The sequence below is a fragment of the Macaca fascicularis genome, chromosome 11 (assembly GCF_037993035.2).
Source record: "Macaca fascicularis isolate 582-1 chromosome 11, T2T-MFA8v1.1".
Lineage (NCBI taxonomy): Eukaryota > Metazoa > Chordata > Mammalia > Primates > Cercopithecidae > Macaca > Macaca fascicularis.
Window position 1 is genome coordinate 100,518,950 of NC_088385.1, and position 14,254 is coordinate 100,533,203.

A 14,254-nucleotide genomic window follows, 5' to 3' on the forward strand; every position below is an offset into this window, starting at 1 on the left:
AGGTTCTCCAAGTGGAGGGCCTCTTCACATTCTGATTCCAAACGTCCAATTCCTAACCTACACATTTCAGGGCTTCTCGGGAATGTCTCTTCCCCTGGGAAACTTTAACTCATTTACTAAAGGGCAATCTACGATTTCTTTGAATATTAACATAATTTTTTTAAAAAGTACTTGTAGGCTTGCATGGTGGCTCAGGCCTGTAATTCCAGCACTTTGGGAGGTGGAGGTGGGAGGATCGCTTGAGACCAGCGTGGGCAACATAGCAAGACCCCGTCTCTACAAAAATATTAAAAAATTAGCCGGGTGTGGTGGTGTGCGCCTGTAGTACCAGCTACTCAGGACGCTGAGGTGGGAGGATCTCTTGGGCCCAGGAGGTACAGGCTGCAGTGAGCCGTAATGGAGCCATTGCACTCCAGTCTGGGTGACAGAATGAGACTGCCTCACACACACACAAAAAAAGTTTGTTAGTTTCTAAGGGTATGTATTTGGGGCAGTGATTTTGTTTTTCTGGGCACCTTGATAACGTTGCGGCCATGCTGCTACAAATAAAGGCAAGAGTCCATAGCAACGACTCCGCTTTCCCTCTGCGACCGGGCTGCTTTCCCACGGAGACTACATTTCCCAGAATGCCCCGCGGCCGGGAGGGCGCGCGCGGCGCTGTCTCTTGGGACCCGGATTGAAACAAGATGGCGGGCTCGTGGTGAGAAGCTGTCAAGGTAACCGCTTCCCTCTAGTCCTTCTGTGGAGGACTCCCTCGAAGCTAGGCAGGCCCACAGTGTTTGTCTGCAGGTGTCGAGGTCTCCCGCCTGTCGTTCCCGGCAGGGCGAGGCTGCCTGCATCCCCAGCCTTTGCCCTTCCTGCAGAAGGGCCGGCATGTGGCCGCGCGCTTCCTGTAGCGCCCCCTTCGTTACCTGGCGGACGCCCGGGGGTGGCTGATGCAGCTTGTGGCTCTAGGGACTCATTTAGGTCGAAGAGTCCGTGTGCTCCTGGTAGCCTGCTCCTCAAACCTCTTACCCTCAGAGGCTACGTGGCTTTTGTTTTGGGGTTGAATTCCGGGCCAAGGGACTTGACCTCTGAAATGATCTTCCTGGGGTGAATAATCTGACTCCCAGCAGAGTGTGCTTGCCTCTGGGCTTCGGTCAGAGGGGACCTAATTTCCCCCAAGATGTTTTGTTCGTGGTCAGAGGTCATGGGTTTACGTCCCACGCATGTCACCTATTAAGCAACGATATACTGGCCAAGTAATCGATTGACCTCTCTGAGCCTTTGTTCTTAATCTGTGAAATGGAGATGCCTGCTTCACAGACTTGTGAAAGTCAGAGCATGTAATGTATATGAAAGTGGATTATAAACTAAAAAGCACACTTAGGAGCTCACGGTTAGCAGTGTTAATGTACTGGCAGTGCAAGGTATCAGTGTGAGTGATTTAGCCTAGCAAATAAGAGGACCTGTGTCCTAATTCCCTTTTATCACTATTGGGGGAAGGGCACGGATAGTCGTTGAAGACTATTAAAAACAAGGTTTAACAATGGTTATTTGTCATTTATTCACAACAGCCCATGAAGATTGTGGTTTTCCCCATTTTGTCATTGGAGAAACTGAGGATCATTTAATGACTTGTTATAAAGTTTCCCAGTTTGGCAGTGACTGACTTTAAAGTCCTTGGAAGCAAGACTTTTAAATTTTATACTTTAGTTTCTTCATGAATCAGAATAATCACATGATTAATACGAGAGCAAAATGAAATGGTGGCGAAAGTACCTTGGAAAGTTAAAGACCTTATACACATATAAGATGGTGAAATTTTATCTGGGACTTGAGGGCATTTGTATGAGTTCCTCCAATTGAGTATTTAATAGGCTAAGGATAGGCCTTCTTGTTTGATATTTCTTTATTATTATATTAATGGCTCAGGGCAGACAGAAATATTTAATCAGAAACAGGATAGTACTGTAAGTGACATAGTATCTTGTATATGGAACCTTGGAGGTTGTACACAGACACGCTAGCATTATGAGAATGAATACTCTGTGTACCATTTGTGAATGACTGTTTCAAGAGTAATTACACATGTACTGAGTATTCAGTAAGTAGAAGGAGCTGCACTGGGTGCAGAGAAGTTTGCATCTAGGATAAATAGTAATGGACATAGTTCCAGTGGTTCTGATCTTATATTTTGACCGTGTTGCTCTTCGTCCTGTTGTTAAATCGTGTGAATTGCCAAGTTGTTTAAAAGCATTGCTTCAATTGACTTCTAGGCCGTGATTGTTACCTTGTTCTTGTGGTGTTTAATTTAACTTCAGTTTACCATAGGTAGCACTGATTTTTCTTTATCTCTTCGGCAGGAGTAGAAATTGGTATGCCTAGAAGCAGATGTTAAAAGCAGTTTCTCTTCAGAACATCTTTTTTCATACCACTTGATAAGCATCTTGAAACACCATGGCTGTAGCTGCAGTAAAATGGGTGATGTCAAAGAGAACTATCTTGAAACATTTATTTCCAATCCAAAGTAAGTGAAATTTTTTTAATGTTTAAAAAGTTTTAAACTTTTAAGAATATAGAAAATTTAAAGCATTTAGTTATTGTATACACCTGTAATTTGCAGGAGTGTTTGCAGTAATGGAAAGTGGGAGAAAACATGAGATGTGGTGTCTCATGCCTGTAATCCCAGCACTTTGGGAGGTGGGAGGACTGCTTAAGGCCAGGAGTTTGAGACCAGCCTGGGTGACATAGCAAGACCCCCATCTCTAAAAAAAAAAGTGGATTGGGGAGGGGAATGGATAAATTATGGTACATCTTAACTGTGACTGTCATACAGCTGTTACTGACATGGAAAAATCTCCAAATAGAAACAAAAAAAAAAGCGTGTCAGAACCATATCTATGTATATCTATCATATGATCTTATTTGTATGTTTAAAAGATGATCCATCATATGCATGTGTGCATATGCATAAATGCAGAGGTAAAAGGTCTGGACCAAACAGTGGCTATCTGTGTAGCCCACTCGGGATTTAGCTGAGGGCAGGAGTAAGGGACTGGTCAAGGGTAACTTTCTCTTGTTCAATTACATGTAATGCTTTTTTAGTAGTTCTTAAAATATGCGAATAAAGGGTAAATTTACAGTCCCATATTCCAGAGATAATCATTGTTAATATTTTGGTGGATTCTCATTGTGTTTTTTCTATGTACCTAGCCATTTTAAAAATACGAAATGTAATTTCTGCCTTTTCTAAAGAACTGTATATAGTTAATATTTTCTCGAAAGCTTGTTAATACATGTTTGACAGTCAAAGCATGGACCCAAATAAGTAAATAGAATATTAAAGTATTTTTTCTCAGCCAACTGTGCTTTCTTTTTTCTTTTCCTGTTTGTAAACTCTGTTCTCCCATTTCTAAAGTAGACATGTATAGAAGGCTACAGTAGGTTTGCCTTTTTATATTTAACTATGTCAGCCAACTTTTTATTTTTATTTTTTATTTTAGATTCAGGGGGTACATATGCAGGTTTGTTACATGGATATATTACATATGCTGAGATTTGGGCTTCAACTCAACCCATCACCCAAATAGTGAATATAGTGCCCAATAGTTAGTTTTTCAACCCTTCCCTCCATCCCTCCCTTCTGTTTTGAGTCACCAGTGTTTATTGTTCCCATTTTTGTGTCCATATGTACCCAATGTTTACCTCCTACATGTAAGTGAGAACATGTAGTATTTGGCTGTTTTTGCATTAATTCACTTAGGATAATGGCCTCCAGCTGTGTCTATGTTGCTGCAAAGGACGTGATTTTATTTGTTTTAATGTCTGGCTAATAATCCATGGTGTACATATATACCACATATTATTTATCCAGTCTGCCGTTGATGGGCTTGTTTCCATGTCTTTGCTATTGTGAATAGTGCACTGATAAACATGCAAGTGCAGCTGACTGTTTTTTTTTTTTTTTTTTTTTTTTGAGACGGAGTTTTGTTCTTGTTGCCCAGGCTGGAGTGCAATGGTGCAATCTCCGGCTCACCGCAACCTCTGCCTCCTGGGTTCAAGCAATTCTCCTGCCTCAACTTCCCAAGCAGCTGGGATCACAGGCCAGCACACCCAGCTAATTTTGTATTTTCAGTAGAGACGGGGGTTTCTCCACGTTGGTCAGGCTGGTCTCGAACTCCCAACCTCAGGTGATCCGCCCGCCTCAGCTTCCCAAAGTGCTGGGATTACAGGCGTGTGAGCCATTGCGCCTGGGGTGCAGCTGACTTTGTAAATACAACTCTGCTTGACCTTGACCTTTGTCTCTTCTTTCTTATTTCCTGTTTACCACCATTTGTAATTGAAAGTTTGTTTATTGAATTAAAGAGAAAAGAGCTATTTGAAGAATAGAGTAAAAGTAAAGTAATAAATAGGCAATTTGTTATGCTTGAGGCGGGGAAAATATTTTACTCAGTAAACACCTTTGTTGAATAGAATGCTCAAAGGTTTGTTAGATCCTACTCTATTTTATTTTATTTTGTTTTTTGAGACTGAATCTTGCTCCATTGTTCAGGCTGGAGCACAGAGGCATGATCTTGGCACATGGCAACCTCTGTTTCCCAGGTTCAAGTGATTCTCCTGCCTCAGCCTCCCGAGTAGCCGGGATTATAGGCACCTACCACCATGCCTGGTTAATATTTGTATTTTTAGTAGAGGTAGAGCTTCACCGTGTTGGCCAGGCTGGTCTCGAACTGCCAACCTCAAATGATCTGCCTGCCTTGGCCTCCCGAAGTGCTGGGATTGCAGGTGTGAGCCATTGCGCCTGTCCTAGTTTTTGTATTTTTAGTAGGGAAGGGGTTTCACCATCTTGGCCAGACTGGTCTCAAACTCCTGACCTCAAGTGGTCTGCCACCTCAGCCTCCCAGAGTGCTGGAATTATAGGCGTGAGCCACCGCACCCGGCCACCAAATCCTGCTCTTATAGGAAGCTTTCCATCCCTGCTTCCTTGCTTGCCCTACTGTCCCCTTTTTTAGGGCCCTAAACGTAATAACATTTATTACATTATATTCAAAGTAAAATCAACTTAGAGTTCAGTAAATGGAATAGGAGATTGCTTAAGAGACTTTGGATATAAACTAAAATAAGTCACAACAAAACTACAATCAGCATTTGATTATCTAGGAGCATTTTTGTTGTGAGAATTGGAAGAAAGACCCTTACTTCTTAGCCTACTCTTTGCCTTGCAGGAACCTAGCTCCTAGACTAATGAGAAGTCAGATCCAATCAGTTTTTACATAGTCTATGTTTTGAAGCAATTAGTCCTCACACAGGCCCATCAGAAAACCAATTAATGTGTCCCTGGATAATTGAAAATTGTTTATATATCTTTTTCCCCACTGGATTTCCCACTAAGTTTGTACTGTATCTAATTCATTTTGGTGTCCCTGGTGCCTCTCATCATGATAGGAGATATATCAGTGTTTGTTGAAGTAATCTGAATGGATTAGAGTTACTCTCAAAATACCTAATTAACTAAGCATTAGGTTACCCTAGAAAATCATTCCGTTATCAGTCATCCTAATACTCAGTGACCTAACTTCTTATGTCCTAAAAGTCCCTTATACTGCGAAGTTCCTACTACTACTATTATTGAAAGTAAAGGGCTGGGCATGGTGGCTCACACCTGTAATACCAGCACTTTGGGAGGCTGAGGCAGGCTCCAAAGTTTGAGACCAGGCTGGGCAATGTGACAAAATGCCATTTCTATAAAAGTTACAAAAATTAGCTGGGTGAGGTGGTGCGCTCCTGTGGTCCCAGGAGGGAGGCAGCCTACTCGGGAGGCAGCCTTCTCAGGAGGCTGAGGTAGGAAGACTGCTTGAGTCCAGGAGTTCGAGGCTGTGATTGTGCCATTGCATTCCAGCCTGGGAGACAGAGCGAGACCCTGTCTCAAAAATAAAAAATTAAAATTAAAGAAAGTTTCATTACTGTTATTATTGATGTTTAATAAAAAAGGGAAGAACATTAAGATTGGAGGCAAAGCGAAATCATGATTAAGGAAGGAAGTTCAATGAGCAAAAATAAAAAGGCTTCCCTATATTCTAGAAGGAATATTTTAAAATTTCCCAAATGGTCAGTCAGCCTGGGAATGTAGAGCACTTTACAGTTTTCAAAGCATGTTAAGCCATTTGATCCTTATAACAGTTTTGATTTTGGTAACCCATGTAGTATTATCCTCTTTATGAAGGTAAGGAAACTTGAGTTCTGTGGCCCTCATAAGTTTACCTAGGGTCACATATTTGGTAAATGAGAACTGTGACCAAAATCTGGATCTCCCCACCTTACTTTGTCCAGTATACTTTCTACTGTACTTCCTTTTCAGTAGCAAGGTAAAATACTGAGCATTTGAAGATGGGACAACTTTTAGCTTTCATAGCTCTTTTCTTTTTTTTTTTTTTTTTTTTTTTGAGACGGAGTCTCGCTCTGCGCCCAGGCTGGATGGCATTGGCCAGATCTCAGCTCACTGCAAGCTCCGCCTCCCGGGTTTATGCCATTCTCCTGCCTCACTACAGGTGCCCGCCACCTCGCCCAGCTAGTTTTTTTGTATTTTTTAGTAGAGACGGGGTTCACCGTGTTAGCCAGGATGGTCTCGATCTCCTGACCTCGTGTTCTGCCCGTCTCGGCCTCCCAAAGTGCTGGGATTACAGGCTTGAGCCACCGCGCCCGGCTAGCTCTTTTCAAAATGTAATTAAACATATATATGTAACAAGAATAACTCATAAATTACAGAAATTATTGTTAATTGAAGTTCTTCTGGCACATTGAATTGCTTTGGCTTGATTGGTGTTAACTTCGGCATTGGTCCTAATTATATATTTAGAGCTTCTGCTACCTCTATATCCAGAACTTCCACTGGTAAAATGTCAGGTAATGAATGTTTCTTTTTTTTTTTTTTTTTTTTTTCGAGGTAGGTCTCACTCTGTTGCCCAGGCTGGAGTGCAGTGGCGCAGTCTTGGCCCACTGCAGCCTTGACCTCCCTGGGCTCAGATGTTCCTACTATCTTAGTCTCCCAAGTAAGCAAGACTACAGATGTGCACCACCATGTCTGCTTATTTATTTATTTATTTATTTATTTTTGAGATGGAATTTCACTCTTGGGATTACAGGCATGCATCAACATGCCTGGCCAGTTTTTTGTATTTTTAGTAGAGAGGGGGTTTCACCATGTTGGCCAGGCTGGTCTCGAATTCCTGACCTCAAGTGATCCACCTGCCCTGGCCTCCCGAAGTGCTGGGATTACAGGAATGAGCCACTGTGCCTGGCAAGTGTTAGACTTTTAAGGATGAGGGGTATTTGAACAAAATGGGGATGGAATTCCATACTGAGGACATGGTGAAGGCATGGAGATAGGGAAGGCAGGATAGGTTACAGTCCTATATCACAGGAACAAGAGGCTCTGACTTTGATTCTTGGCATTAATCAAGATGCATTCAAAACTTGCTTTTAACTATATTGAATTACTTTTAAATTTTTTTCTTTGTGTTAAAAGAATATCCTTTTTTTGAACATAGGAGAACCTTTCACAAGCTTTTAAAAAAGCAATTATGGCCGGGCACGGTGGCGCACGCCTGTAATCCCAGCACTTTGGGAGGCTGAGGCAGGTGGATCACGAGGTCAGGAGATTAAGACCATCCTGGCTAACATGGTGAAACCCCATCTCTACTAAAAATACAAAAAATTAGCCTGGCGTGGTGGCGGGTGCCTGTACTCCTAGCTACTCAGGAGGCTGAGGCAGGGGAATGGCGTGAACCCGGGAGGCAGAGCTTGCAGTGAGCCGAGATCGTGCCACTGCACTCCAGCCTGGGTGGCAGAGCGAGACTGCATCTCAAAAAAAAAAAAAAAAAAAAAGAGCAATTATGGCTCTTGAATTTGCAGGTATTCTAAAAAAGGAAAATATGCTTTAAAATGTAAGCATTTTGATTAAGAAAAGTTAATTTTGAACAGATTATTTCATATTTCATCACTTCATCGCTCCCTTATAAACTCTGCACCTTGGAAAACCCAAATACTTTATTTTTATTTATTTATTTTTTTGAAACGGAGTTTCGCTCTTGTTGCTCAGGCTGGAGTGCAATGGCATGATCTCAGCTCACTGCAACCTCTGCCTCCTGGGTTCAAGCAATTCTCCTGCTTCAGCCTCCTGAGTAGCTGACCACGCCTGGCTAATTTTGTATTTTTAGTAGAGACAAGGTTTCACCATGTTGGTCAGGCTGGTCTTGAACTCCTTGACCTTAGGTGATCTGCCCGCCTTGGTCTCCCAAAGTGTTGGGATTACAGGCGTGAGCCACTGCACCTCGCCCCAAATACTTTAAGTTCTTTCTTGGAAAGGCTGGAGTACCCAAATACTTTCAATTTTTATTTTACTTGGAGTCCTTGCACCTGTTACTCCCTCTGCTAGAAACATTGTTTTTATCTCTTATCAATTCTTATTTTCTCATTCTTTAGAGCACCTTGGACATCACCTCCACTGAAAAGGCTTTCTTGAACCTGCACAATTTGTTTGGTAGCCTTTCTGTGTGACCCATCTTTGCCAGTGTTTACCAGTCCTAACAGTGCTTATCCTCTATGTTGTAATTGTTTGTCTGTCTCTCTCACAAGCAGACTATACCCTTTTGAGGGTTGGGACTGAGTTTTGTTTGTTGTTGAATCTCTAGCCCCTAGCACAAGTCTGTTTCATAGTAAACAGTAAATGTTGGTTGAATGAGTAAAACTAGCTTTAAATTTATGGAGAAAATATGCTCAAATTAACTAAATCTATTTTACTGTTTGGGGTTTTTGCAGATGGAGCTTTATATTGTGTTTGTCATAAATCTACGTATTCTCCTCTACCAGATGACTATAATTGGTATGTATTAAAACTCAACTGAAAAAATAATAGTCTTAGCTATATCTGAAATAATTTAATTTTATTTCTTGTTTTGATGTCTTACGCTTTCGTTTCTCATTATTCTTTCCTTAATTTTGTTTTTTAAAATTGTTTTAATGATTTTATTTACCCAGTATCTGAGCTTATAAACATTTTAAATAAAAATTATTATCATTGTGTTTCATTGAATATTTAATTTGTTGTAAGACAGACATGCTGTTTAGAACTGCCGTCCTTTCTAAAGCATGCTTTAGCTTTTTGGAAAAGTTAATTCGTTTTTATAGGGTTCATATCTGTTAGCTTAAGCTATTATTTATCTTTTGTTTGATATTGAATAATCCTAAATTACACATACTTAATTTAACCACCATTCATTTGGTACTTATTCAATTTAGTCACTATGATAAGAACTAGGAATAACATATGACATTGTCTTTTTCCTCTGCAGCAGAGTCTGATATGCAGAAACTGCAACGTATTTTCTTAATCTGTGTTGTTTTTATTACAAAATGATAATAAAAATATTTTTTCTTCTCTCTTGACACTAGTTTTATTTTTATTTTGTTTTCGAGATGGGGTCTTGTTCTGTCGCCCAGGCTAGAGAGCAGTGGTGTGATCTTGGCTCACTGCAACCTCCACCTCCCATGTTCAGGCGATTTTCCAGCCTCAGCCTCCTGAGTAGCTGAGACTATAGGCGCGTGCCACCATGCCTGGCTAATTTTTGTATTTTTAGTAGAGATGGGGTTTCACCATGTTAGCCAGGCTGGTCTCAAAGTCCTTACCTCAGGTAATCTGCCCACCTGGGCCTCCCAAAATGCTGGAATTACAGGCGTGAGGCACTGCAACTGACCTTTTTTTTTTTTGAGACAGGTTCTCACTTTGTCACCCAGGCTGGAATGCAGTGGTGCTATCTCAGCTCACTGGAGCCTCAACTTGCGAGGTTCAAGTAATCCTCTTGCCTCAGCCCCCAAGCGGCTGGGACTACAGGTGTGTGCCACCACACCCAGCTAATTCTGTATTTTTTATAGAAACAGGGTTTCAGCATGTTGCCCAGGCTGATCTTAAACTCCTGAGCTCAAGCGATCTGCCTCCCTCGGCCTTCCAGCATGCAAGGATTACAGGTGTGAGCCATCATGGTTGGCCTTTTATTTTTATTTTTGAGACAGGGTCTCACTTTGTCGCCCAGACTGGAGTTCAGTGACGCTATGTCAGCTCACTGCAGCCTCAACCTCCCGGATTCAAGCTATCCTCCTGCCTCAGCGCCCCCAAGTAACTGGAACTGTAGGTGTGTACCACCACACCTGGCTAATTTTTTTTATTTTTTGTAGAGACAGGATTTTGCCATGTTACCCAGGCTGGTCTCAAACTCCTGAGCTTAAGTGATCCTCCCGCCTTGGCCTCCCAAAGTGTAAGGATTACAGATGTGAGCTACCACACCTGGCCTTGACACTAATTGTACATCTAATGAGTACTATGATAGCGATGAAACTGGAGTAGGTAACATTTTTTGAACCTGGAAAGATTGAGTCATATGCGTGTTTTGCATTATATAAAACTATCTTCTCATGAAGAAATCATTTGGCAGATTAAATGTTCATTGTAGCCATGTTATAGTATTCAATCTTGTAACCATGGTGAAACAATCTAATACCTATTCTCTGTTACCTACAAATTATTTTGTTGTGGTATTTAAGCTGACATATTCTGTGGGATGGTCTTCAGTTGTCTCCTGTGTTTTGGGTACCAGGTTTGCCAATCCAGTGATGTAGTATCTTCTCTTCAGCAATTTGTGATTAATTAATTTTAGCTTTTTTTTTTTTTTTTTTTTTGAGATGGAGTCTCATTCTGTTGCCCAGGCTGGAGTGCAGTGGCATGATCTTGACTCACTGCAGCCTCCGCCTCCTGGGTTCAAGTGATTCTCCTGCCTCAGCCTCCTGCGTAGCTGGGAGTACAGGTATGTGCCACTACACTTGGCTAATATTTGTATTTTTGGTAGAATCGGGGTTTTGCTAGACTGGTCTTGAACTCCTGACCTCAAGCAATCTGCCCACCTCGGCCTTACAAAGTGCTGGGATTACAGGCATGAGCCACCACGCTGGGCCCAGAATGATTATTCTTAAAGCTAAAATTAGGCCAGGCACTAATTTTAGCTTTAACCTGGAGTGCCCATTGCACTCCAGCCTGGGTGACACAGTGAGATTCCATCTCAAAAAAAAAAAAAAAAAAAAAAAAGAATAATCATTTTGCCTTGAATACAGTATAACTTTATTTCTAAAACATTCTTTTTTAGCAACGTAGAGCTTGCTCTGACTTCTGATGGCAGGACAATAGTATGCTACCACCCTTCTGTGGACATTCCATATGAACACACAAAAGTATGTATGAGAAAATGTCTTGTAGTTTTTAATTTGCTGTTAGAAATGTTTGTACTTCTTTATAGTATCCAAAAAGAAGGGAGTCGTCTGATTTTCCTTGCTTTAGATTTTCTTTTGGCTTTTTAATTTTACTATTTTGATTTTTCTCTTATTTGTTTTTCATCTGCTTTCTTTACAGTCTTTTGTTTTGTTTTTTTCAGAATACAAAGTGAACCATTTAAACACAATTATGGCATCAGTTTTCTGGTCTAAAAGATTTGGTAGATTTCTGGTTAAAGATCAAATACATCTAATATAAAATTATAAAATGCATTGTCCCATACTGCCCCATATTATAATGTAGAAAATTATGAAAAAGTTGTATTTTAGAGTGCTGTTACAAATAAAAGTTATATTTTAGAGTGCTGGGATTACAACTACTTTTTTACTGTTGGTTCTGATGGTTTTTTTTTTTTTAACATTTGGTGAATTTGTTTTTTTAATTTTTATTTTTTAATGGGACAACATAGGTATGTATTTTGAATGACTCAGTTAGATTTCTTTCCCTATTTTTTTAAAAAATCAAGTACTAGACAGAAGAGGATTTTGTATTGTTTTTAATATAATTTATTTTTAGTTTGACCCAAGTCTTTTTTTTAGTTTTGTATTTCAAAAGCTTTTTCCTATTTCTTTAAGCCTCCTTCTACTAGGTAATGTTTGATTTGCTTTTTTTTTTTTTTTTTGAGACAGGGTCTCACTCTGTCGCCCAGGCAGGAGTGCAGTGGCGTGATCCGGCTCACTGCAACCTCCACCTCCTGGGTTCAAGCTATTCTCCTGTCTCAGTCTCCCAAGTACCTGGGACTACAGGCACCTGCCACTACGCCCGGCTAATTTTTTAATTTTTTAAAATTTTTGTATTTTTAGTAGAGACGGCATTTCACCATGTTGCCCAGGCTGATCTCAAACTCCCAAGCTCAGGTGATCTGCCTGCCTTGGCCTCCCAAAGTGCTGAGATTACAGGCATGAGCCACTGTGCCCAGCCTTGACTTGCTTTTTGAGGAGAAAATAATTAGATGGTTTAGGTCATCACATGATGTATTTAGTGGTACTTATTTTAAAAAATCATCATTAAGGTCAGGGTGCTGGTTGATTTGACAAATAATTTCTTTCTTTTTTTTTTTTTTTTTTGAGACTGAGTCTTGCTCTGTTGCCCAGGCTGGAGTGCAATGGCGCGATCTCGGCTCACAGCAGCCTCTGCCTCCTGGGTTCAAGCGATTCTTCTGTCTCAGCCTCCTTAGTAACTGGGACTAGAGGCGTGCCCCACCACACCTGGCTAATTTTTGTATTTTTAGTAGAGACAGGGTTTCACCATGTTGGGCAGGATGGTCTCAATCTCTTGACCTCATAATCTGCCTGCCTCAGCCTCCCAAAGCGCTGGGATTACAGGCATGAGCCACCGCGCCTGACCAACAAATAATTTCTATATTCCTTTTTAAACTCACCATTTTGTCTCCCTGCTTTGTTAGGAAACAAAAGCCAGGTATCATAGGTACTAATCCAGTGCCTCTTTTGTATCACTTAGTTGGGCAACGTTTAGAAAAATAGGCCTACATCACTGAGTTTTGGCCTGTAAACCCTCCAGGTCACACTATGTTGTGCCTTTGTCCATTGTTATTTTGTTGAATATCTTCGGTTTATTTGCCCTGTTTTAGCAATTATACTAAGAATGCCAGGTCATTTCACATCATCCAGACTCTTATCCTCATATGGCTCTTTATATCTCTGAATCTGACCGTCCTCAACTGTCAAAACTTTCCCACTGTACTTGTAGAACTTACCACCCTTGACAAAATCTCTTACAACCTTAACCTATTCCAGAATGTTGCTTCACCTTCTGACTCTAATAGAAACCTGCCTGTACCCTGGAGACATTACTTCCTCAGCAGTTCTTTTAAGTAGTTGCTGTTTTCTCTCTCATACTCTTTTACCACTGAGTCTAAAGATGGGGAAGGTATCCCTGTAGCTCCTCATTGTCAAATCTAGATAATTTCTCTTCCTTCCTAACAATTTCTGGCTTTGTAGCTTGTATCATCCAACTAGATCATTTACTATCTTTTTTTGTTGCTGTTATCTACCAACTGCCAGGTTATTTCTCCTCCTCTACCACTCTGCACTTCCTTGAATTTTCTAAGCTTGCTGTCACACTTTCTCCAATACTGTTTTACCCTCATCCTTTGTTACTTCAATATCCATGTAGATGATCTAATACTGTGGTGTCTCACTTCTTGATCTCTCACTACGTCAGCCACCCATTTCCATGGGAGGATTCCCTAGAGATATTCTAATTACCAATAATTGCTACTCCTCTTTTCCAATCTAAATTTTAAGAAATCCAATCGTTAACTACCAGTCCCTCTTGGTCTCCCAGCTCCAAGAATTATTCATTCCCTCTTTGTAACCTACATCCATTGATCCAACCACTTTTTCACAGTCCCTCATGTATCTCACACATTCTCACTCCCTCCTTACCCAGCACAGATTCGTATCATGGTTTATCATTATCATCATTCCTCTGTATACATGCCCACCTCCCCTGCATCCTCTTTCTTTCTTGTATTTCCCTTGTTTTGACAATTATCTTCTCTGCCACATCATCAATATTCATCTCTAGTTTAGGTAAGTAATCACTCCTACAAGTTTTCAAGTAAATCACTCCACTGCCACCATACTGACCACAACCGCAGCTGTTTTTCAACTGTATTAGGCGAGCTCCCCACTCAGAGCTTTTGTATTTCCTGCTTCCTTTGCCTGGAATGCTTTTACCTCATAGTTTACTCCCTTTCCTTAAGGTCTTTTTGCTTATCTGTTATCTTGTGTGGCCTTCCTTGGCTACTGCATTTCAAGTTGTACCTTTGCTCCTGTACTCCTTGTTGTCCTTTGATTTACTTTTCTCAATAGCATTTATTATTTCTAGCATACTGGATGTTTTCTGGCTGTCTCCCATCACTAAAATGTA

General features: G+C 40.9%; 1 protein-coding gene across 1 annotated transcript in view; it reads left to right on the plus strand.

Annotated features, from left to right (window-relative positions):
* The first annotated feature begins 678 nt into the window (after window positions 1–678).
* Window positions 679–14,254, plus strand: part of MRPL42 (mitochondrial ribosomal protein L42) — a 36,563-nt gene continuing 22,987 nt past the window's right edge. The window contains exons 1-4 of the mRNA XM_005571862.5: window positions 679–716; window positions 2,346–2,509; window positions 8,800–8,863; window positions 11,175–11,259. Of these exons, the coding sequence (XP_005571919.2) occupies window positions 2,440–2,509; window positions 8,800–8,863; window positions 11,175–11,259 (219 nt within the window). The 5' untranslated portion in view covers window positions 679–716; window positions 2,346–2,439. The remainder of the gene's footprint in view (window positions 717–2,345; window positions 2,510–8,799; window positions 8,864–11,174; window positions 11,260–14,254) is intronic.